This window comes from Rhinopithecus bieti, unplaced genomic scaffold, assembly GCF_001698545.2.
Source record: "Rhinopithecus bieti isolate Rb0 unplaced genomic scaffold, ASM169854v2 scaffold_31548, whole genome shotgun sequence".
Classification (NCBI taxonomy): domain Eukaryota; kingdom Metazoa; phylum Chordata; class Mammalia; order Primates; family Cercopithecidae; genus Rhinopithecus; species Rhinopithecus bieti.
This window is the reverse complement of record NW_016814470.1, coordinates 3,291,109-3,316,534: the sequence shown is the minus strand read 5'-3', so window position 1 is coordinate 3,316,534 and position 25,426 is coordinate 3,291,109. Positions and strand designations below refer to the sequence as shown.

Sequence of the window (25,426 nt, the reverse complement as noted above, 5' to 3'; positions counted from 1 at the left end):
TGTTCCTCCCGTTGTTCTCATCCTAATTTTTGTGAGAGTAGTCTACATTTGCTGTTGTTACCTCCTCACTGCATCTTATTATAGTCTTTAACCCTCTATCATTCCACTGAAATTGCTCTTTCAGATGTCACAAATGATGATCTGATTGCTAAATTTAAAGGGTATCTTTTTGGTTTTCATCCAGAATACTTCTGCTGCATTTGATATGAACCACTTTTTCCTTCAAATTCTCTCGTTTTTTCTCTGACCATATCTTCTCAATCATCTGCCTTTAATGGATTCTCTTAAGGGAAGCATTCTAAATATTGCTGTTCCTTGGAGTTTTATCTTGGGCGCACTTTTCTACACACCCTTATGGTTTAAAACTAACACCCACCCCAAAATACATGTTTCATCTCAGACCTCTCCCCTGCATTTCAGACTTATATAGCTAACTAACTTCACCTAAACATTTCACTGGTTCCTCAAATTCAAGTATTTAAAACTGAACTCACCAACTCCTGTCACACTTACTCCCTAAATATTTCTCAAATGTACCTTCTGTCTATCACTGCTATCATTGCCCTTGTTTACGCTCTCATATCCTGCTTTTATTTTAAAAACCATTCTTAGATAAAACATCCCTCTCTTTGACTCCTTTTTATATCTCCTCTGGTAGCCACCTAAGTGATTTATACAGATCTAAAATCTTACCATTCTCATTCCCTTGCATTTCATGGCTTAACACCTAGGGAATAAAAACTCCAACTGTGTTAGCATGACATGTAAACTTTCCATGATGTGGCACCTGCTTATTACTTTCCAGGGTCATCTGTATTCACTCTTCTTTTCATACTTCACATTCCAAAAATATGGAACTCTTTTATCTTTCTTCAGTGCTTTAGTTTTGTGCTCTATGCCTCAAAACTCCCCTGCTGCCTCCTCTGCTTAATGTTATTATCCTTTGTTTCACTTTTTTCCAGGAAGCATCCCAGAACCCCCAGAATAGATGAGTTGACTTTTGGTTAGCTTCCCGAACATACTTCCATCAGAGTGCATTAGAGATGATCTCACTGAGCATCTTTACCTTCTACTAGATTATGAGTTCTTTGGAGCAGGAATTTCATCTTATTTTTTTGTTGAATTCCGATTGCTCAGCACAGTGCCACATACCTAGTAGACCTACATATTTTTGTTGAAGTAAACTGATGAAAAGACATCTACAGAAAAAAGTCAGATCTCGGTGCCTGTTTCTTTGCTTATAAAATGAAATACTGATCTTAATATGTTTGATTGTTTTCAGCCTTAAAATTTTAAAAGGCTGAATTAAAATAACCTGATATTAATGAAGGATAGAAATTATCTTGAAATAATAACAACCCTAGAACAGCACTAATAGAATAGTCTGTGATAATGGAAGTGTTCGCTATCTGCACTGTCCCATACGGTAGCCACCAGCAACATGTGGCCATTGAGCACTTAAAATGTGGCTAGTGTAACTGATGAGCTGAATTTTTTATTTAAATTTAAATACAGCGTCATGTGAGTAGTGGCTGACTTCTATAGCTCATGACAACAGGGATTAAAAACAAGATTAATTCTACTCCCCAAATCGACTTATTGGGTAAAACAAGATTAATTTTAAATGTGGCTAGCTGTAACTTTATTATAGTCATATAATAAAATACTGTTACCACTGCAGATCACTGTAACAATGTGAAAACTCTAACTCCCAGAGAACTTCCTACATGTTGACTGATTACCACGGAACAAATATTATATGTCTTATTTTTTTTATTCCCTTGATCACAAGTAATAAGTGCTTTTACTTTTACTTTATTTTTTCTTCATACTTTCTTATGATTAAATATAGCATAGTGCTTTTCCCCTCCGTTTTCTGTCTTTCTTTTGAGAACGTTTATTACAGTATAATTTATAGGCAATAAAAATTCCTTTGACAGATGTATACAATCATGAACCACTGCCACAATCAAAATATAGAACATCCTTTACCCCAGAAAGTTCTTCTGTGGCCTTTTGCATTCCATCCTATCCTTTTACCATTGATGTGATTTCTGCTCTGTAGTTTTGTCTTTTCCAGAATGTCAGATAAATGCAATCCTACAATATGTAGACTTTTGCATCTGGCTTCTTTCATTTAGTATAATGCTTTTGAAGTTCATCCATGTAGTTTGTTCTTTATTGCTGAGTAGTATTTCATTTATATACTATAATTTATCCATTTCTCAGTTGATGGACATTTGGATTATTTCCAGTTTTGCAGCAATATGAATAAAGCTGCTGTAAACATTTACATTTTGCATATGGATACTTCAGTTTTGTAGACATATGTTTTCATTTCTCTTGGGTAAATATCTAGGAGTGGGATTGCTGGGTCATATGATAAGTATATGGAAAATAGTTTGGCAATTTCTTTTAAAGTAAATATACTGTTTTTGCATTCCCACTGACAGTATGTGAGCTTACAAGTGGGTCCACATCCTTACCAGCATATGGTGCCATCAGGCTGCTTTATTGTAGCCATTGTGATTGGTATGTAGTGGCATTTCATTGTGCATTTTTCTAATGTCTGAGGATGTTAAGCGTCTTCTCAGGTGCTTATTTGCCATTCCTATAGCTTCTTTGATGAAGTATCTGCCAAGTCTTTTGCCTGTTTTTTAATGTCATGCTTTTGATATATTATGAAATCTGTACCTAAATGAAAGTCACAAACACTCTCTTCTATTTTTCTTCTAGAAGTTTTATTGTTTGAGCTCTTGGATCTAGGTCTATGATTCATTTTGAGTTAATTTTTGTATATGGTGCAAGGTGAGAGTAGAGATTTGTTTTTTCCCCCCACATAGATATCAAAATAGTCCAACAACATTTATTGAAAAGACTGTCTTTCCTTCCATTTTATTACCTTGGCACCTTTATTAAAAACCAGTTGACCATAGATGTATAAATCTATTTCCGGATGTTATTCTTTACCATTTACCTGTATGTCTATCTTTATGCCAAACAAGTCTTAATTACTGTAGCTTGATAGTAAGTCTTGAAATCAGTTAGAATTCTCCAACTTTGTTTTTCCTTTTCAGAATTGTTTTGAATATTGTTAGGTCCAGTATGTGAGATAATACATGGTGACCAAACAGAATTTATTTCTGAACTATGAGGTTGATTTCAGAATTCAAAAGTCAATATAATTCACCTTCTCAACAAACTTAAAATGAAAAATCATGTGATCATCTCCAGAGATGCAGAAAAAGCACTTGGCCAAATTCAACATCCATTCATGATAAAACTGTCAGCAAAATAGAGAAGGGAGCTGCCTCAGTGTAATAAAGAGTATTTACAAAAAGTCTGCACTACAGCTGATATCATCATTAATGGTTAAAACTTGAATGTTTCACTCCTAAGATTGAGAACAAGGCAAGGATATCTGCCCCTAGCGTTGACCTAGAGATCCTAGACAGCACAATAAGACATGGAAAATTTTTAAAAAAGAAACCAACACACAGGTTAGAAATGAAGAAATAATTATTGTCTTTATTTAGAGATGACCTTATGGTCTACATAGAAAAAAATCCCAAAGAATCTCCAAAAAAGCTACTAGAAATACTATAGGAGTTTAGCAGAGTTAGAGAATGTGTGGTCAGTATACAAAAACAAATTGTATTTCTGTTAGTAATGAATAATTGGAAATTGAAATTCACAAAACAAGATTTTACGGTAACATCCAAAAATATGACACACTTAGGGATACATCACACAAACTAGGTGCAAGATTTGTATGCCGAGAACTACAAAGCATCGTTGAGAAAAACTGAAAGAAGACCTGAATAAACAGAGAGATATCTTGCTAAGAGATCGAAAGATTCTATTGTTGTATGTCAGTTCTCCAAATTAATCTGTAGAATTAATCCAGTCTAATCAAGATCCTGGTAGGACCTTAAAAAATATCTTTACAAGAATAGATGGACTAGGATTGGGTCTGTAATGACAAAAGAGAAGGCATAGGTTTTTTTGTTTGTTTTGTTTTGTTTTTAGTAGAAATTGACAAACATTCTAAAATAATTTCAGAAAATTCTCCCACCTCTGAGAGAAAGTGAATATGCAAATCATGTTTTATTTGTTTTATTGTTAGCTAGTAACAATAGCTAGTATTTATTGAGAATAATATTAGGTTATTTGAAAACTTTTTTTGTGGCTCACACCTGTAATCCCAACACTTTGGGAGGCCAAGGTGGGCACATCACCTGAGGTTGGGAGTTTGAGACCAGCCTGGCCAATATGGTGAAACCCCGTCTCTGCTAAATACAAAAATTAACCAAGCCATGGTGGCGCACACCTCTAATCCCAGCTACTTGGTAGGCTGAGGCAGGAGAATCACTTCAACCCAGGATGCAGAGCCTGCAGTGAACCAAGATCTCACCGTTGCACTCCAGCCTGGGTGACAGAGTGAGACTGTGTCGCAAAAGAAAAAAAAAAAAACACCTTTTTTTGTTGTTGAGACAGGATCTCACTCTATCACCCAGGTTGGAGTGCAGTGGCGGCAATTTCAGCTCACTGCAATGTCTGCCTCTCAGGCTCAAGTGTATTTTAAAACTTTTAATGCGTATTAACTCAATCCTTAAAACAGTTCTGTGAGATACTATTATTGTTCCCATTTACCAGATGATGTAACAGGCATAGAGAGGTTAAGTGACTTAGAACTGAGACTTAAATTCTAAGCTAGGCTCTCTAGGTCCTGTGCTCTTAACCACTACTTTATTTCAATTTATTTTCTTATTTCAATTTATTTTCTAAGCGCTAAACACTGAGCTTTGTTTTGTGTAAGGCTGATACTGTGATCTATAGTATTGCTTCATTTAAGTGGAAATTTAAATATGCAAAGTTCAAAGTCAGTTACTATACCCATTGCTTGCTATGTCTATAAAGGGTGCTGGTGGGATGGTTGTTGAAGGCATGCGGAGTGGTTATTAGTCAGGGTTCTCCAGAGAGACTCTAGGAGGGGAAGGAGAAGGAGAGGAGAAAAGGAGAGAGAGAGAGTTGAGGGAAGATGTATCAGGGGAATTGGCTGACATGACTCTGAAGGCTGAGAATGCCCAAAATAGATAGGCCATCAGCAAGCTGGAGAACCACCGAAGCCAGTAATATGACTGTTGAAGTCCAAAGGCCACAGATCCAGGAAGCCAACTCTCAGTCTTAAGTCCTAAGAGGAGTGAGGAGAAGGGCTGATATGGTGGTACAAATCCCAGAGTCCCAAGTCCAGAGAACCTGGAATTCTTTCTTTTTAAAGATGGGGTCTCACTATGTTGCCCAGACGGGTCTCAACTCCTGGCCTCAAGCAGTCCTCCTACCTCAGGCTCCCAAGAGCTAGGATCACAGAATTCCAAAGGCAGGAGAAGAAGGGTGTCCCAGCTCAAGGAAAAAGAGAAAGTGAATTTATTTTCCTTTCCTCTGCCTTTTTGTTCTTTCCGTGCCCTCCAGCTGATTGGATGGTGTCCTCCAAGATTGAGGGCGGATCTTCCTCACTCATCCACAGACTGACACACCAGTCTCCTTTGGAAACACACTCGCAGGCACTTCCAGAAATTATGCCTTGCCAGCTATGTAGGTAGCCCTTCGTTCAGTTAGTTTAGTTGACACCTAAAATTAGCCAACACAGTGAGTAATCACATTAGAATTCTATTTGCATGTTTATTTTGTATGGCGATTATTTGTTGCCTTTAACAAAGATACTACTTTTTAAAATCATATTTATGAGAAAGGATTGACTAAGATTTGGTGTATAATGACAAAGGCATACTTTTTGTAATTTATATATGGTATTCATTAGCATAGTGTTATAACTATATTTTCCAAACTAAAACCAGAAGTTGTATGCCTTTTTGTGTGTGTCAGGAGACAGCCTGTGAAGTACATTAAGACTTTGAAAATTTGGAATTTCCAGGGCATGAAATGACTTTTTAGTCTGGCATTAGAATCATATTTGGAGCGCTTAAAAAACTACCAATTAGTGTCCCTCTTTTCATTCTAATTCAGGAAGCTCTCTATAGGTAGGTCTGATATGTACCTTACTTGAGATCCACTAATTAATGGAAATAGTTGGATAGGATATCCAGGATTTGGACCATCTAAAAAAACCCAGACTAAAATCCAGGGCACTGTGTTTAATAAAGGTAGGATTTCTCATAAATGGTTATCAGAACAACAGACTCTGAAATTGTAACTTACCCAAGTACTTCTCCCTCTCTTCATTTTCTTTTCTATATGGTGTCTATCTGGTCACACTTAGTTGTACCACAGCTCAGAAATTCTGTCGACTATGTATACAGCTACCCCACTTATGGCCCCTTTATACAATATAGACTTTAAAGTTATTATGGGACAGTTTCTAAAATTGTTGGAATATTACATATATGCATTTCCTGTCCCACCCCTATAATGTTTTTTCTTGTTACTGGTTATTGAAGTTTTCAGAGGTAACAGATAGCTCAGGTTTCCAGATGAGAATTGTAAGGAGTCTTTTATATCAGACTGAAAGAGAATGAAAGAACAGCCTTGGAAAAGTAAAATTGCTAGTGTCTCCTCCTCCCTTAAGAACCAGAAGAAGTTTGAAGTGAAAAGACTTAAAGATTATCTAGTGTGGGTTCCAATTTTACTATAAGTAAAATTAAGCTGAGAAAGGAAGATTGACTTGCCCAAGAGGGCACAAGTATTTTTTAGAGAAATAGATTAAAATTCAAATAATTGTATAAAAAAAAAGAATAGGACTCTTTTCTAATTTAAAGTTGAATTAAGCTGTTTTACAGTAATGTTTTTATTTTCCTGAGCTTTCAAAATGTATAAATGTTACTATTATTATTAATGTCCTTAAAAATAGAAGAGCCCAAATAATATTAGTCATAGTTTAAAAGAAAGAAAACCTTGATCCAGTATCTTAGAGTTATAAAAGAAAAGGGTCTACCATCAGTTGAATATGTCAACATATTAGGGAAATATATCTCATATTGCTGCAGGTTTTGTCCCCTGAGTGAGAAATAGGAAATTTACAGGAAATATAGTCATTCTACAGATAAACAATTGTTTTCCATCCTTTGCTTATAGAATTAAAAGCCATATGGTTGTTTTTATCTGTTCCATTAATTGGGAAATAATTGAGCAGATTTGTTTAAGTTTTTTATTCTTTATAGTAATGTTCCAGTAATGTATCTTTAATAAACTTACTCTGTTTGTTTGCTTTTTTTCTTCTTGAATGAATATCAGTTAAAGAGAAGTTGACTGCGGATCCAGACAGTGAAATAGCTACAACCAGCCTAAGGGTTTCTCTACTGTGTCCAGTAAGTATTAACTATTACTTGCTTTCCAGAAAGTTTAACATACATTTTCTTTTTTTATTAAGTATTTTTGCTATTTGAGAAATTCTCTTTACTTCTAAAATATGTCCACCATTGTTACAGTTTATGAAAAGTGGAAAGACATCTAAGCATTGCATTTGGAATCTAAAGAAGTCTTCAAAAATGATCTACTCTTAGTAAGACATATCTAAATATGGCCTGTGATTAATGACCATCTCTCAGGCTCAATCGTAAAATCTCCAAATAAGAAATGTTTATTGTCTCAGTGTATTTATAAAAATTTTACATTTATATATATATATTTTTTTGAGATGGAGTTTCACTCTTGTTGCCCAGACTGGAGTACAGTGGCGCCATCTCGGCTCACCACAACCTCCACTTCCCGGGTTCAGGCGATTCTCCTGCCTCAGCCTCCCGAGTAGCTGGGATTACAGGCATGTGCCACCATGCCTGGCTAATTTTGTATTTTTAGTAGAGACAGGGTTTCTCCATGTTGGTCAGGCTGGTCTTGAACTCCCAACCTCAGGTGATCCGCCCGCCTCGGACTCCCAAAGTGCTGGGACTACAGGCGTGAGCCACCATGCCTGGCTAAAAATTTTACTTAAGATAGTACCTTTCTGAGTAAAAATCTAGCCGTGATTACTCACACATCTCATTTAACCATTTTGCCAACAATGACCACATTATAACAGTTCACCAATTAGAAACTTCTGTTCGGCCTAAATAGCTGAATTTGTTATACATATAAAAAAGCCTTGAGATATTTTAAGCCAGAAAATGAGGTCAGAATCAATAATTTTCGTGAAATAAATATATGGTCCCAAGATGTAACCAAATTATTAAACCTGTAAGGGAAAAGGTCTCAAAAACATGTTAAACTAATTTGATGTTAGGCTCATTGGTAGGGATGGTGGTTGAATATGGCCGTATGAAAATATGTGAAAAATTAATAATAAATTACCTTGACATTTTGATTACTTTTTGTTCTATAATTAATCAAACTAATCATATTTAAATTGGGGAGAAAGAATGAAAGGACACATCTGTTTCCTCCTTTGCCTGATTGTTCAGACAGGCCTGATATTGAAAGCAGTTGATACTGAGATCTTACTAATATCAGATGATGATGAAGTTACTGTATTCTTAAAGAAATAAAGAATTTAAATAGAAATTAAATGTTATTTGTAGTTACAAGTTTTTTTGTAATTTATGAAACTTCAAACATAATATGAAAAAATTAGTAGATCATGAATTAGTTTCTGTAAGTGATAGAAAAAAATACAATGAAGTTAATTGAAATCACCAAATTCTATCATTGTGTATATATCCTTCTATTCCTGTAACGTTTATTTTTATTCCTCTTTATAATAAAGCCAATTTTTTTCTTGCGAAAAATATTTTGACTCCAGGCTTTTTATATTAGTGTTAAAAATTCTTTAAGTAGCCAGGTAAATGTTACAACAGCCTAGGTTGTAAAGGAGACTGGTATGGGGTGTGTGTGTGTGTGTGTGTGTGTGTTTGTTTCATGCTTAGAAAATGGTTCACACACTGGGGAAGTAGAGGGTGAGAAAAGACCAAAATGTTTTAAAAGAAAAGGTAAAAGATGTATAATTATTCTACCCTCTTTCTCCAAAACCCTGATTTATCCATTCCCCCTCCATTGTTCTTTGCCGCCTCATTTGGTTGTAAAACACCAATTCAGAAAATACAGTAAGTTTAGAAAAGTACATACACTTCATTTTCTATTTAAATCACTGGAAAGAGTAGTGTTTTTCTGCAGTCTCACTTAAAAGTGTTTATAGTTGTACTAATATACCTGAGGCCTTATGTTTAACACATATATGAAGCATTTATTCATATAAATAAGCACTCCAATATGAATCTTAAAAGTTTTATTTGTGGAACTATGTTTTAATTCTGTAGTTCAGGTGCTCATCTCTATATTATTAGAAACTATTAATCACATTTTGCTCTTTGCACCTTTATTTATTTTTCTTTCTTTGAGACAGGGTTTCACTTTGTCACCCAGGCTGGAGTGCAGTGCTGCCATCTTAGGTCACTGCCGCCTCCACCTCCCAGGTTCAAGCAATGCTCCTGCATCAACCCTCCAAGTAGCTGGGACTACCAGCATGTGCCACCACACCCGGCTGATTTTTGTATTTTTTTGTAGAGACAAGGTCTTCATATGTTGCCCAGGCTGGTTGTGGACTTCTGGCCTCAAGCAATCCTCCTGCCTTGGCCTCCCTTGAGATTACAGGCGTGAGCCACCACGCCCAGCCAGCAGTTCATTTTAAATTGACATCTGCTTTAAAAATTCAGAGTATAAAACAGAATGTGTATATTGTGTATATGTGTGTATGTATGTGTAAAATATATAATTATAATACTTTCATGGGTTTCTATTTGGCTAAAGGGATAATCCCTCACAGTTATTCTGAAATAGTAAGATCATACATTTGAGGTATGTTTTTACTCAAAAATAAAATTTAGTAATATCTATATATCAAATTGATAGGATAATAAAGGAGATTTGCTCTCTTTGAAATATGTAAATATGATGTCTTACTGTGCATTACAATTGCCCTTATTGTGATGTACGGAGCTCAAAATAAATGAGTTTCTGTTGTTTCTGTGCCATTTAGCTAAAGGCAACAAAATAATTAAAATGTTTTACTCTTTGGGAATTTTATGGTTCTGATTTATTAAAATAGAGGTGGAGGAATCTTTTAAATTACAAAGCAGTTTAAAACTGCTTTGTAAACTCAAATACAAATGACTTGGAATTGATAGAAGAAGATAAACTCTGGAAATGTATTTATGAAATATTATTGTGAAAAAAACTTGTGAAATTATTCTTTTCTTTTCTTTTCTTTTTTTTTTTTTTTTTTCAGAGACAGAGTTTTGCTCTGTCACCCAGGCTGGAGTATAGTGACCAGATCTTGGCTCACTGCAACCTCCACCTCCCAGGTTCAAGTGATTTCCCTGCCTCATCCTCCCAAGTAGCTAGAGCTACAGGTGAGCGCTACCATGCCCAGCTAATTTTTTGTATTTTTAGTAGAGATGGAGTTTCACCATGTTGGCCAGGCTGGTCTCAAACTCCTGACCTCAGGTGATCCACCTGCCTTAGCTTCCCAAAGTGCTGGGATTACAGGTGTGATCTCAGCTCACTGCAACTTCCACCTCCCAGGTTCAAGCAATTCTCCTGCCTCAGCCTCCTGAGTAACTGGTATTGCAGGCGCCTGCCACCACGCCAGGCTAATTTTTTATTTTTAGTAGAGATGGGGTTTCACCATGTTGGCCAGGCTAGTCTTGAACTCCTGACCTCAAGTGATCCGCCTGCCTCAGCCTCCCAAAGTGCCGGTATTACAGGTGTGAGCCACCGTGCCCAGCCAAAATTGTTTTTAATGTCACACTTTTTCCTTTTGCAAGGAGAAGGCACGTTTTGACATTTTAGGGCTTTTAAAATATAAGTTGGTTAAAACTTATATCTAGAATGTTTTCTCTTGCAGCATCATCAGTTACTAATATAGATAGCACTATTATTGTAAAGTTAGTGGCATTAGAAAACACATTTGGGAGTTAAAGTGTTTATATGCAAATAATTCAAACATAATTTATGTCCTATAAAGGGAAAGGAAGAATTTGTAATCACAAGATGAAGACGTTCAAAGTTCAGCTTCTCTCCTTATACCAAGTTAGAGAAAATCGATATCTGTTTTTCAGATAATTATTTAGAATTTAGTGATTTTTTAAAAAATCACGCATATAAGAATTATCACATAATAGTTATTTTATGATTCTAAAGCATTTGTGTGACAGCTAATAATGCATTTGAAAGTGAACTTTTGCTTTTATGTACCCATTTATGTCTTTCTTGCACCATTTCTGCGTCAGCATTCCTTAAAAACTCTGTAGGTCACCTTGTCAGTGTAGCTGAAGATAAAGGCTTGAGAGTTGCTCTCTTGCCTAAAAGATATGAACTGACAGCTGGAGATCATGGGGTAAAGGTATGTGAGATGAAGGCCTTTGGAAAACAGCTGCTTTTCAGAGTATAAATTTCATTGCCTATGGCTTGGATTCTGAAACAATCTTTATTTCTTACCATCTTATCCGTTGTTTTCATAAACAATCAGAAGTAGTCTGGTAGTTCTACAGTTCATAAACCTTGTGTACTATTACTGTATTTGTCTAGAATTTTAGTCTGTGGTTTTCTACTTAGTATTAAGGCAATAGCAAAAGTACCTTATAAAATAGGAATTTGTATTTCCTAGATAAGTTAAGGTCTGACATAAGATATAAAAATGTAACTTGGTACCACCAACCAGATTGCGATGTGGAAAATGTTTCTGAACTAAATGCCACATGGTATCTTGCCTAATGGTAATTTTTCTGTTGTAACTACTTTGTTCTTTTTGGCCTTTTTATCAGGTGCTTATGTAAATCAAATCATAAAAAATTGGTTGGACAGGTGGCTCACGCCTTTAATGCCAGTACTTTGGGAGTCCAGGGTGTGCAGAGCACTTGAGACCAGGAGTTTGAGACCAATGTGGACAACATGGCGAAACCCCGTCTCTACTCAAAATGCAAAAATTAGCCAGGCATGGTGGCACCTGCTTGTAATCCCAGCTACTTGGGAGGCTGAGGCAGGAGAATTGCTTGGGAGACTCTTTCTCAAAAAATAAAAAAATTAAAATTGAGTAGAAGTGCAGTAAGGGAGTCTGGTGAAGCTGTTTAATACTTTGTGAGCCCAGAATAAAAGAATTACTAAGCTGAGATTTGGATGGGTTTCCTAGTGTACAAAGTGATTTAAAGCAAATATGTTAATTAATACTATTTTTATTTATTGAAAACTTACTATGTGTCAGGTACTATGCAGTAAACGTAATTGAATCCCCACAATCATATTGTGTAGATCCCATTTTTATCCCCATTTTATAAAACTGAGCCTCTGAGTGATTAAATAAAATAACACTCAGAATTCACACAGTAGGTACGTAGTGGGGCCAGGATTCATTCTAACACCAGAACTCATACTCAGACTGCACTATAAATTACTGAGTACGACCTGCATACCTTCCATGAGTGGTGCCTCCTGGAATTGCCCATCATGCACAACTGAAGCTTTATCAGTGCACGGGACTGTCTTACTGCTGTATATTTCCAAGTATGGGGACAAGGAAATTAGTCCATCCTGTTTCTGGTAGGAGGAGACACACATATAAATAAGTAATATACAGTTGTGCATGCCTTAATGATGGGGATACCTTTTGAGAAATGCATTATTAGGGGATTTTGTTGTTATTCAACAAAAGCAACATAGGTGTGTTATTCAACAAAAGCATCATAGGTGTTGTTGTTCAACAAAAGCATCATAGGTGTGCTTACACAAACCTAGATGGTATAGCTTACTACGTACCTTGGGACTATTGCTCCTAGGCTGCAAAACTGTACAGCATGTTACAAAACTGAATACTGTAGGCAGTTGTAACACAATGCTAAGTATCTGTGTACCTAAACATAGAAAAGGTACAGTAAAAAGTATAAAAGATGAAAAATGGTACAGCTGTATGGGGCACTTACTATGAATGAAGCTTACAGGACTGGAAGTTGCTCCAAATAAGTCAGTGAGTGGTGAGCAAATGTGAAGGTTTAGGACATCACTTACATCACTGTAGACTTTATAAACACAGTACACTGCAGCTACAATAAATTTAAAATATTTTTCTTTCTTCAATAATAAACCTCAGCTTACTGTAATTTTGATTTTTGTTTTTTGTTTTTTGTTTTTGAGACAGAGTCTCCCTGTGTCGCCCAGGCTGGAGTGCAGTAGTGCGATCTCAGCTCACGGCAACCTCTGCCTCCCAGGCTCAAGTGATTGTCCTGCCTCAGCCTCCCAAGTAGCTGGGATCCCAGACGTATGCCACCAGGCCTGGCTAATTTTTGTATTTTTAGTAGAGACGGAGTTGCACCATGTCAGCCAGGCTGGTCTCAAACTCCTGATCTCAGGTGATCCTACCTCCTCGGCCTCCCAAAGTGCTGGGGTTACTGGCGTGAGCCACTGCACCCGGCCACTGTAACTTTTTTATTTTATAAGCTTTTTAATTTTTTAACTTTTGACTCTTGTAATAACACTTAGCTTAAAACACAAGCACATTGTACAACTGTACAAAAATATTTTCTTTCTTTATATCCTTATTCTATAAGCTTTTTTCTAACATTTTTTACTTTTGTTTTCTACTTTTAAACTTTTTTGTTAAAACTAAGACACACATTAGCCTAGGCCTACACAGGGTCAGGATCATCAGTATCACTACCTTCCACCTCCACGTCTTGTCCCACTGGAAGGTCTTCAGTGGCAGTAACAAACACGGAGCTGTTCTCTCCTACCCGCCTGAGGCTGTTTTACAGTTAACTTTTAAAATATATATAAGTGAGGGGAGTACACTCCAAAATAATGATAAAAAGTATAGTAAATCAGAAACCAGTAACATGGCTGTCTATTATCAGGTATTGTGTACTGTACATAATTTGAAGACCTCCATCATATGTGTGGTTCACTGTTGACCAAAATGTTATGTGGTGCTTGATTGTATTCATATGCAGGAGTATAGAGTTGGGAGTACACAGAAGGGAGTTACAGTTTTTACTCTAGGTCCTTCCAGGTTATACTTCTGATACTGTAAACTGGCATTGCTCTATTCTCAATAAGTTTATAGCATGTTCAGGGTTCTATTTTTATTCATCATGGCTACATCTGGTTGAAGTAAAGAGGAAACAGTGTTACCTTAGAGAAAGTAAAAGGGACCCAGAAAGGTTAAATGCCTTTCTTAGAGACACCGTAAATCATTGGGATCAAAGCAATTATTTTGGGCACCAAATGACAGTTGATTTCCTGGTAGACTAGGAAATTGCACATTTCCCTGAAATTGATCTAAGCCAAGAATCTTTTCCTCATTTAACTCATATTCTTTTCAAGCCTTTATATTTTTCTTTTATATATATATGTATATATTTATATATATATAAATGTGCCATGTTGGTTTGCTGCACCCATTAACTCGTCATTTACATTAGGTATTTCTCCTAATGCTATACCGCCCCCCTGCCCCCCACTCCATGACAGGCCCTGGTGTGTGATGTTCCCTGCCCTGTGTCCAAGTGTTCTCATTGTTCAGTTCCCACCTATGAGTGAGAACATGCGGTGTTTGGTTTTCTGTCCTTGTGATAGTTTGCTCAGAATGATGGTTTCCAGCTTCATCCACGTCCCTGCACAGGATATGAACTCATCTTTTTTTATGACTGCATAGTATTCCATGGTGTATATGTGCCACATTTTCTTAATCCAGTCTATCATTGACGGACATTTGGGTTGGTTCCAAGTCTTTGCTATTGTGAATAGTGTCGCAATAAACATATGTGTGCAGTGTGTCTTTATAAGTAGCATGATTTATAATCCTTTGGGTATATACCCCGTAATGGGATGGCTGGGTCAAATGGTATTTCTAGTTCCAGATACTTGAGGAATCGCCACACTGTCTTCCACAATGGTTGAACTAGTTTACACTCCCACTAACGGTGTAAAAGCATTCCTATTCCTCCACATCCTTTCCAGCACAAGCCTTTGTATTTTTCAAGTTCACAAATCTTTTCCTGGTACTTGGCAAATAATGTGGTTATTGAAAGTAGATAACTTCTCTACTATATGGCCATTGTGGGATCTGGGGACTCTACAGTGGTACAAGCTGGCTTCTGGGGAATGAGATAGTGATATGGTAGCTCCCTGTGCAGGTTTCTGGGTGGCTTCTCTGCCTTGGGCTAAAGCTAGCAGCTCAGGGACCAGATGAAGCAGACTTTCTCCCTGGATAGACTCACTGCATGTCAGCTGAAGCAGTATTTGCAGGGCAACAAGTCTCCTAACATGCTGGAGATGCTAGAGGTCCAGGGCTGTAGGCTGAATTGCTCATGATGGTTCCCAGTGAGGAAGCAATGCAGAGTGTGTGTGCACCTGCCTTCCTCCTCAGAGCTGCCACTTGGCAATTATGCCAAACATCATGGGGAATGATGACTATTGATTCAGTTTTGTCCTGTGAACCACTCTTATTCATAGGTAAGACTGATAGCAAATATCAATGGATTTCTGTATTGTGCAGTATTTAATAAGACATTCTCTATTTTCCCTAATCCCTAGTTAGGTGGTTCTTAAATTGTTTTTTTGGATCAAGGACTGCTTTAAGAATTTGAGAAAAGCTGGGCACGGTAGTGTGCACCTGTATTGCCAGCTACTCTGGAGGCTGAGGCAGGAGGATTGCTTGAGCCCAGGAGTTTGAGGCTGTAGAGTGCTATGATTGTGCCTGTGACTAGAGTTGGCACTTCAGCCTGGGCAACATAGCAAGACCCCATCTCTTTTTTAAAAAAAACTGGTGAAACTCTCTCCAGAAAAATGCACACACGAAATTTTGAGTATAATTCAAGGGGTTATGACCCTCTCCACCAAAAGCTGATCTGTGAGCTGTGGATTTTAGTAAATAACCCTTGTTGTAGACTTTCCATAGTCATTTTGTTTGATAGCCAAAGAAATGCTGTAATTTTTAAACCTATGGATATTTCACAGGAAATGTGTTTAATGTTCTCCTACATTGATGAAAAGTAAACACAGTATGCTTTAAATCAGCATGCCTACCTGTTGTGTTCTAGGAAATTTTTGTCAAAGCTTAAATGTTGAATAGCAATTACCTAATATTTACTTTTTCTCCCTTTTTAAAGCTTGGTAAAATGCGGCTGACAATTCCATGTCGGGCCCTTACATGTTCTCATCTACAATGTTTTGATGCAACTCTTTACATTCAGATGAATGAGAAAAAACCAACCTGGGTTTGTCCTGTCTGTGATAAGAAGGCTCCATATGAACACCTTATTATTGATGGGTATGTTACTTTAAGTGTTTTTGGTACCTTGAAATGACCATATATTATCTGGGTTTGTTACACATCAGATTTGGGATGAAAATTCTAAGTTATGTATTTGTAGGATTTTTGTGAATCTGCAAACCAATACTTTCAAAGTAATTTATTTCAAATTAGTGTTATGAATATTTTATCTTTTTAACTCGATGTTCCCTTGTTTTGAAAATACATGTGTTACTGTCAGTGTCTCCTGGCATTTGTCGTTTAAAGCACTAGTGGTTTTAAGCAGGGTGTGCTTACACCTTTTCATTTTCCTGTCATTAGTCCATCCATCCCTAGATATGCAGATCACATTGGAAAAAAAATGTGTGGGGAAATTTGGGTTAACTCAGGTTCATCCAAAATTGGGCTTTTCAATAGAAGTTAACCTGTTTGTGGAGATTAGATCCAGCTTCAGTCATGATCTTCTTTTTCTTTTTTGTCTTGTCCACCTATAGCATCACAATAACCAATTATTGCTTTTAACACCCCTTTGTTTTATCTGTCCTACCAGACATCTTGGAATGGTCCTCTAAATGTTCTCCTATTCTGCAGCCTCCTTTTTTCCCTGCTTTTGCCACTAAACAAAAACAATTGTGAAAAGGAGGTATCTACTTGATTTTGTGGGGGTTGGGGGGGGTAAAGACAGAGTCTTGCCATTTTGCCCAGGCTGATCTCGAATCCTGGGCTCAAGTGATCCTCCTGCCTTGGCCTCCCAAAGTGCTGAGATTACAGGCATGTGAGCCACTGCACCCGGCCTGTACTTAATATTTCCTGTACTTTCTAGCGAAAGACTTAAGGCAACTTACCTATAGTATTGAAGAAAACATAGGAGCCTAAAGGTGGTAATATCAGAAATTGAGTATATTTAGCAATACAAGTATAACCTGGAGCTTGAAAGATGTCACACCAGTCATGGGGGAAAAAAAGAAAAACATGTAACTTAAATGTTTTATGTTTAATTTTCAGAAATGATGGTGATCACTTAGTAGTAAATCAGAATTAAATAGTAATATTTTCCAACTTTATATGTAACATAGCTTTAGGTTCTCCCATTTCTTGTTATAAAAGCCATGTACACACATACTGTTTTAAAGAAAATTGTAAAACACAGGAAAATAAAAGCTTTTCGGGTGCATAATTTTCCAATTTTCGTCTTTCCATAGTTGTGATTGTACACTGTTAATAATTTTTATCCTTTGGTTTCATTTAACATTGTAACCTAAGAATTTGGCCATAGTTAATTTTATGCATTCTTTATATGTTTTTAAATGTCTGTTACAATATTTTATCAAAGAGATTTAATCTTTGATTACATATTTGTGTATGTATTGCTTCAGTTTATCAAATAAGACATGCTTATTGTAGGTCATTTAGAATATGCAAAACGTATAAAGAAGAAAATAAATACCCATGAAGGTACCACCCAGAGGTAACTACTATCTATATACTACTCACACATAATTTCATTTTGAAATGAAGCTTTCTTTTGTTGACCTTTTCTCACTTTTGTGAACATTTTCCCATATGATTAAAATCTTTGAAAATGTCATTTTCATGGTCACATATTTTCTTACATAAATGTGACATAAATTAGGCAGCTATGTTCCTATTTAGCACTAGATTTTAAGAATAAATATAACTTAAGTTGTTCAACTTTTATTTTCATTTAAAATATGATATTCTAAGGATGAATTGTTTTCTTACAGCTTGTTTATGGAAATCCTAAAGTACTGTACAGACTGTGATGAAATACAATTTAAGGAGGATGGCACTTGGGCACCAATGAGATCGAAAAAGGAAGTACAAGAAGTTTCTGCCTCTTACAATGGAGTCGATGGTGAGTAGTTCTTCACAAGGAAGGGGCAGTCTCCCTACTGCTGTAAGTCTGGTTTTCAATATTAAAATCCATATATTTTTTAAAAAACACTGAGCAGTTTGTGGATAGCTTAATGATTCCTATTAACTTATTGATAGAAATCCTTTTAAATTCACTTTTTTGCCAGCTTAAAAAATTTTCTGATATAAGATTTCAAAGTAATGTAATATAATTAGTCATTTGTAAAGTCATACTTTTGAAACTGTACCCTTTTTAAATTCTTAACAGATTTGGTACAGAGTAGTAAAGGTTCAGTTTTCATTTATTTATTTTTTCCTGGCTTTTAATATGTTTTTGTTGGAAAGAGACTATGAGTTTTGAAAATGCTATCATCGTATTTCTTAAGTATGTTAGATATTATACAGACAAAAATTAATATACAGTCTGTGCTCTCAAATTACTTTTCTTCTGAAGTGGACATAAGACACATTTTGATTGTTCGCTCTAATTCAGTAATTTATTATTATTTTGAAAAATAATTTACTATTATTAAATAATGGTTTTAAACTTAGTAGAACAGAGCCACTGTTGGTTTTCTACTCTCTGGCTCCAACAATATTGTGAATCTAAACTGTAACTGATAAACTATAGGGACACTGAGAAAAGAGAGATGTCATAACCCTTCCCTTGCCTTGTATTTTAATCATTCCCATATAGGATGCTTGAGCTCCACATTGGAGCATCAAGTAGCTTCTCACCACCAGTCCTCAAATAAAAACAAGAAAGTAGAAGTGATTGACCTAACCATAGACAGTTCATCTGATGAAGAGGAAGAAGAGCCATCTGCCAAGAGGACCTGTCCTTCCCTTTCTCCCACATCACCACTAAATAATAAAGGGTAAGTGCTGAGACATTAAAAAAAAAGTAATCATGAAAATTAACTTGGCAAATAGGGATTAAAGACTTGCCAAATAAAATGATTCTTGATTGTGAAATTTAACTTAGCAATCAAAGAATAGTTTGAATTTTTCCCAGGTTTGTAATACTCTGGAGGGATTGGGGTAGTGCACTAAAAGGGTACTTGGATATAGTATTCTTTATTATCAAAAGATGATTCTAGTACTATGGTTCTCAAACTGGTGTACATACATCAGAATTACCTGAGAGCTTATTAAAATGCACACATTGCTCCCCTGCGTCTGAGTCAGGAGGAGAGACTAAGAAAATTTGTCTTTCTAGGCCAGGCGTGGTATCTCAACGCCTGTAATCCTAGGACTTTGGGAGGCTGAGGCAGGTGGATTATCCGAGCTCAGGAGTTTGAGACCAGCCTGGGCAACATGGTGAAACCTCGTCTCTACTAAAATACAAAAATCAGCCAAGCGTGGTGGCGTGCGCCTGTAGTCTCAGCTACTCTGAAGGCTGAGGCCGGAGAATTGCTTGAACCCAGGAGGTGGAGGTTGCAGTGAGCCAGGATCTTACCATTGCACTCCAGCCTGGGCAACAGAGTGAGACTCTGTCTCAAAAAAAAGAAAAAAAGAAAATTCGTATTTCTAGTAAGTTCCCAGGTGATCCTGCTCCTGCTCACAGAATGTAGAACATTTGTTCAAACTGGAATGTATGCTCTAAAATTCGCCCCAAGTTGAATGTTTCAGGTGGAAAGCAGAGGAAGACCAATGATTTAAATCTGCCTCAGAATGTGAATGAGGCTGGCAGTGAATGACTTCTGTTGCAGTACACATTTCCCACTTTGCAGACTTTTCTCCCATATTTTCCATGAGTCTTATATCAATAACAGTGTACCTAGGTTATGCTTCAGTTCATGAAACATTGTTATCTACTTTGTATAAAACACCCTCAGCTAAGCATGGTTGATAATAAAATGAGTAAGTACAGCCTTAACCTTAAAGAGCTTAGCACTTTCTGGGGGGTGGTAAAACAAGTAGCAGACTCCAACTGTGCTCCCAAAACAGGCTGTTAGTCCTGTAGACACATCAGAGATTCTGAGCAAGATTTCTGATTGTGCTAAAGCACAATTGTGGCACACTAATTGTAAATCTAGAAATAGATGTGTCCCTTTTTAGGTATAAAGCAGGAGAACCACATGGCCTGTTGTAACTGAATAGAAGCTAACCAGAAACCCTTCCAGCAAGCAGTAGGGACTAAAGAAAGAATCTAAGAGAGAGAAGGAAAGTCCATAGATGGCATTGTTACAACACCAGATCAAGAGCAGGCATTTCTGTGCCTGGAGTCAAATCATTTTCAGGTTTGACAGTGTATAATGAGATTAAAGATTTCAGTGAGTTCGAGACCAGCCTGGGCAACATGGTAAAACCCTGTCTCTACCAAAAAAATTAGCTAGGTGTGGTGCTGTGTGCCTGTTGTCCCAACTACTCGGAGGGCTGAGGTGGGAGGATCACTTGAACCTGGGAGGTGGAGGTTGCAGTGAGCTAAGATCATGCCACTGCACTCCAATCTGGGTGACAAAATGAGACCCCATCTCAAAAAAAATAAGATTTCAATCAAACGTATTTCACACATTGGTATTTTCATTATAGAGTAGTCTGTCTTGGCATAGGGAGAGAAACAAAGACATTAAAAACAGTATCATCATTCTAAACAAAGTAAATAATTTAAACACAAATCCTACTCTTATGAACATGACCTCTGATAAAAGCCTACCTTGATGGCTGTAACCCAGCAAGCCTGACCTTGTTATTACACCAGTGTATTTTGTGTCTGAGTAGGAGAAAAGGAAAAGTCAGATTACCTAAAGTTAGAACAAGTATTTATAGAATTTCAATTCCAAGATATTTTATAAATGTATGACCAAATACACATTGTCATGTGATTTTTTTAAGTGCCATAATCACAATGTTAAAAGATATTTCATAAACCTCTGGATATATAAATACTTTTGGGTTAAATGCATCGTCATATATATATTAGTTCTAGTCTTTAGACTATTAATAGTAGTCATATGTATTTATGTAAACTATTCAATAGTATTCAATAGTATTACTGACTATGTATTTTTTCTTTAAAGAAGACATTTGAGTGTTTAGGAATCTAGTATTTCTTCTTTGGATATTTACTTTGCTCTTTCTCCAAAAACATTTGGAGAGAATTAAATAGTGTTTATGATGTTTGGAAAATAACATTAGGTGCATTAACTACTTCCTGAATTTCCCAGTGACTAATTGAACCCAGATATAGTATTTGCAAATGCCAGACATTTCTCTATTTGCAGATAAAAACAAGAAATTTGAAAGTTTACATCCTTAGAAGGAGAATAATACCATAGTCAACACTAGTAGCTATTTTATAATAATGACTAATTGGTAACTGGAAACCTCAGTCCAGCATATTGTGTTTGTTATTATGCAGTATAAAGGTTGAAATGCATTTCAAATCATTATTACAAATTGACAGAAAAGCATGCAGCCAGCAATTAGAGGCAAAAACTAAATGTAAAACATTTTGTTGTCTTTAGCCACTGAATGCTTAATGTTCATCCAGAAATTGTCTGTGCTGTTTGAGATGTTTTCAAAGACTAGCATTTTAAATCCTCTCGTAATCTCTTAGACATTGTGAGATAACTCAGCTAATGGTAAATGGTACTTTTTCTAGATGTAAGAGGTTTAACAACGTTTCCATTAGATGAAACATTTTTATGAGGCAGACGAGAGTGTGTTTTATGCTTCATATCCCATTCATTAAAACGTGGTAGATGGTCATAACTGGAACTCTATTCCTAGAAATCCAACCTTGGCATCTTTTGAAATGTTCTTTTTTTTTTTGAGACAGTTTCACTCTTGTTGCCCAGGCTAGAGTGCAATGGCGCCATCTCGGCTCACTGCAACCTCCACCTCCTGGGTTCGAGTGATTCTCCTGCCGCAGCCTCCTGAGTAGCTGGGATTACAGGCATGGGCCACCATGCCCAGCTAATTTTTTGTATTTTTTAGTAGAGATGGGGTTTCTCCCTGTTGGTGAGGCTGGTCTCAAACTCCCAACTTCAGGTGATCCACCTGCCTCGGCCTCCCAAAGTGCTGGGATTACAGGCATGAGCCACTGTGCCCAGCTCTCTTTTGAAATATTCTATACCACTGAAATTGTATCCCCATGCCCCAGGTACTTTACATGAAGCATTAAAAGCAAAAGACAGCTGCTTTATTGCTTCCTTTCTCTTTATTTTCTATAACACATATACCTTCAGCCTCTTGTATTGGTGGGGTAACATATAACCCTTATGTTTCCTTCCAAGAGGGCTACTATAATTCTTTTCTTTTCAAAATTAGTTTTGTTTTGTTTTGTTTTGTTTTGAGACAGGCTCTTGCTCTGTCACCCAGGCTTGAGTGCAGTGGTGCAATCACGGCACATGCAGCCTCGACCTCCCGGGCTCAAGCAATCCTCTCACCTGTCTCCCAAGTAGCTGGGACTACAGATACGTGCCACCAGGCCTAGCTAAGTTTTTTAAGTTTTCGTAGAGACAGGGTCTCCCTATGTTGCCCAGGCTGGGCAACCTCTGGGCTGAAACTATCCTTTTGCCTCTGCATCCCAAAAGTATGGGGATTACAGGAATGAGCCACCATGCCTGGCCCAAAAATTAGTTAAATTATTTTTTCCTTCTTCTCCTTTTGCCTTTCCCTTAATTTTAGTAAATTTAAAAAAAAAAAAAAGCTACTCAGCTATTTAAACTTTTCACTGTTTTTTAGAGTGAATTTTAGAGTCCTAATTCTTGTTTTATGTTTTCTTTTCCAGTTATAGTATTCTCCTTTTAAAACTCTCCACCACCTGTTCATTTTGGAGTATTTCTTTTTTTTTTTTTGAGACGGAGTCTCACTCTGTTGCCCAGGCTGGAGTGCAATGGCGCCATCTCGACTCACTGCAACCTCCGCCTCCTGGATTCAAGTGATTCTCCTGCCTCAGCCTCCCAAGTAGCTGGGACTATAGGCGTGCATCACCATGCCTGGCTAATTTTTTTATTTTTAGTAGAGATGGGGTTTCATCATGCTGGCCAGGCTGGTCTCGAACTCCTGACCTTGTGATCCGCCTGCATCAGCCTCCCAAAGGGCTGGGATTACAGGCGTGAGCCACCGCACCCGGCCTCATTTTGGAGTATTTCTTCTTGTTTCACTACATTCATTAGATTCAGCAGGGCTTTTATGCAGACAACATGCTGATAACTGTACCGGGCATTGGGTATACTAAACAATACCCAGTTTTTGTTCTCCCAAAGACTACAATCCAACTCCTAACCACTCAGATTGCTTCATTCCCTCTTTCTTATTATATGTATTTTCTTTGCTAGGGCATACGTATACTTCTTACTAGCCAGTACTCCAGTGTTGTTTTAAAAGGGTTTCCGAATTTCATTTGATGTAGGTATCTTTCACTCATATCCTGGTAAAGTGGCTCAACTGTACCTTTCTCTTGCATTCTGAAAGCATAGGTGATGATATTCCAAAGGCAATGTGAGGTTTGTGAATGTTGGATACCATTGCATCTGTCCATTTCTTCCTGTGGCCTCTGTTAAATGCTGTTATGTATACGAATTATTTTCTCGTAATTGTGTATGATCTAAATTATACATGACTTTGCTTGGTTTTGTTCTTATTTCCAGCATAAAACCTAGGGTTCGTTGTGAGATACAACCCCTTTTTTTTTTAACTTTGAGAGTTTAACTGACTAATGAAAACTATGCCAATCTTTCCTTCTTCCAGCATTTTAAGTCTTCCACATCAAGCATCTCCAGTATCCCGCACCCCAAGCCTTCCTGCTGTAGACACAAGCTACATTAATACCTCCCTCATCCAAGACTATAGGCATCCTTTCCACATGACACCCATGCCTTATGACTTACAAGGTGAGTCACTGGTTCTTCTGTATTGTCACATAGCATTATGAATGCCTTTGATCTATATAGTTCTCTTCTAGGTGAATCTAAGGAAGAACTGGAAGGTTGAGCCAACAGGGCCTTGAACCCAGGGAACTGAGAGAAATAATATGCTTTTGTTAAAAATACTGACCCACTTCCTGTACTGTCATCAGTAGCCAGTGTTTTACTCCCAGTGGTAAAACTAGTACAATAATCTTTAGATTTTGTGAGCTCCTGAGTACTCTGCAAATTGTTTTTGAATGATCGCTAGTATGTGGGTTTGAATTTTGGTATTTATGAACATTATTTATTTATTTATTTATTTATTTATTTTTTTGCCATGGAGGATGGAGTCTTGCTCTGTTGCCTGGGCTGGAGTGCAGTGGCACGATCTCAGCTCACTGCAACCTCCGCCTCCCAGGTTCAAACAATTCTCCTGCCTCAGCTTCCCGACGAGTAGCTGGGATTATAGGCGCCCGCTACCACACCCTGCTAACTTTTTTGTGTTTTTAGTAGAGATGAGGTTTCACTATTTTGGTCAGGCTGGTCTGAAACTCCTGACCTCGTGGTCCTCCTGCCTCGGCCTCCCAAACTGCTGGCATTACAGGCGTGAGCCACCGCGCCCAGCCCTATGAACATTATTTATTGTTCCCTGACTTCAGTTGTAATGCAACAGGCATTGTGGGTAACTATGTTGTATTATGTTTTAATTAATGGTGAGTTGAGACATTTGAAAGTTTTAGTTTTTATTCTAATGAATTTGATCATTTAAAAAAAAATTTTTTAATTGTGTGGGTACATACTAGGTGTATATATTTATCTGATCCTTCTTTTTAAAAGCAGTTTGAAATGTCAGTAGACTCATTTGTATATTTTGAGTTCATAATAATCATATCAAAAAGAATTGTTCTTGTATATCTTTGTAGCATTATAATTTGTATATTAGTCATATAATCTAATAACTTTTTTATTGAAAAAACCATTTATGTTCATTGTAGAAAATTCAACACAGAAACATAAAGTGAAAGTTTCCCTCTACCTATCCCCCAACCCCACTCCCCGGAAGTTATAGCTACTGTGTGTGTGTGTGTGTGTGTGTGTCAGAGTTTTGCTCTTATTGCCCAGGCTGAAGTGCAATGGCACAATCTCGGCTCACTGCCACCTCTGCCTCCCGGGTTCAAGTGATTCTCCTGCCTCAGCTTCCCAAGTAGCTGAGATTACAGGCACGCGCCAACTTGCCTGGCTTGGCTAATTTTTTATTTTTAGTAGAGACGGGATTTCACCATGTTGGTCAGGCTGGTCTCAAAACTCCCGACCTCAGGTGATTCGCCTGCCTTCACCTCCCAAAGTGCTGGGATTATAGGCGTGAGCCACCACGTCTGGACAGTTACAGCTACTCTTAACAGTTGGTTAGATATCTTTCTATACCGTTTTTTCTACATGTATG

At 37.2% G+C, this 25,426-nt stretch overlaps 1 protein-coding gene across 1 annotated transcript in view; it reads left to right on the top strand.

Annotated features, from left to right (window-relative positions):
* Positions 1-25,426, top strand: part of PIAS1 (protein inhibitor of activated STAT 1) — a 153,127-nt gene that overhangs the window by 118,691 nt on the left and 9,010 nt on the right. The window contains exons 8-12 of the mRNA XM_017851081.1: positions 7,252-7,325; positions 16,107-16,267; positions 17,995-18,125; positions 18,822-19,002; positions 23,825-23,967. Coding sequence (XP_017706570.1) covers positions 7,252-7,325; positions 16,107-16,267; positions 17,995-18,125; positions 18,822-19,002; positions 23,825-23,967 — 690 coding nt within the window. The remainder of the gene's footprint in view (positions 1-7,251; positions 7,326-16,106; positions 16,268-17,994; positions 18,126-18,821; positions 19,003-23,824; positions 23,968-25,426) is intronic.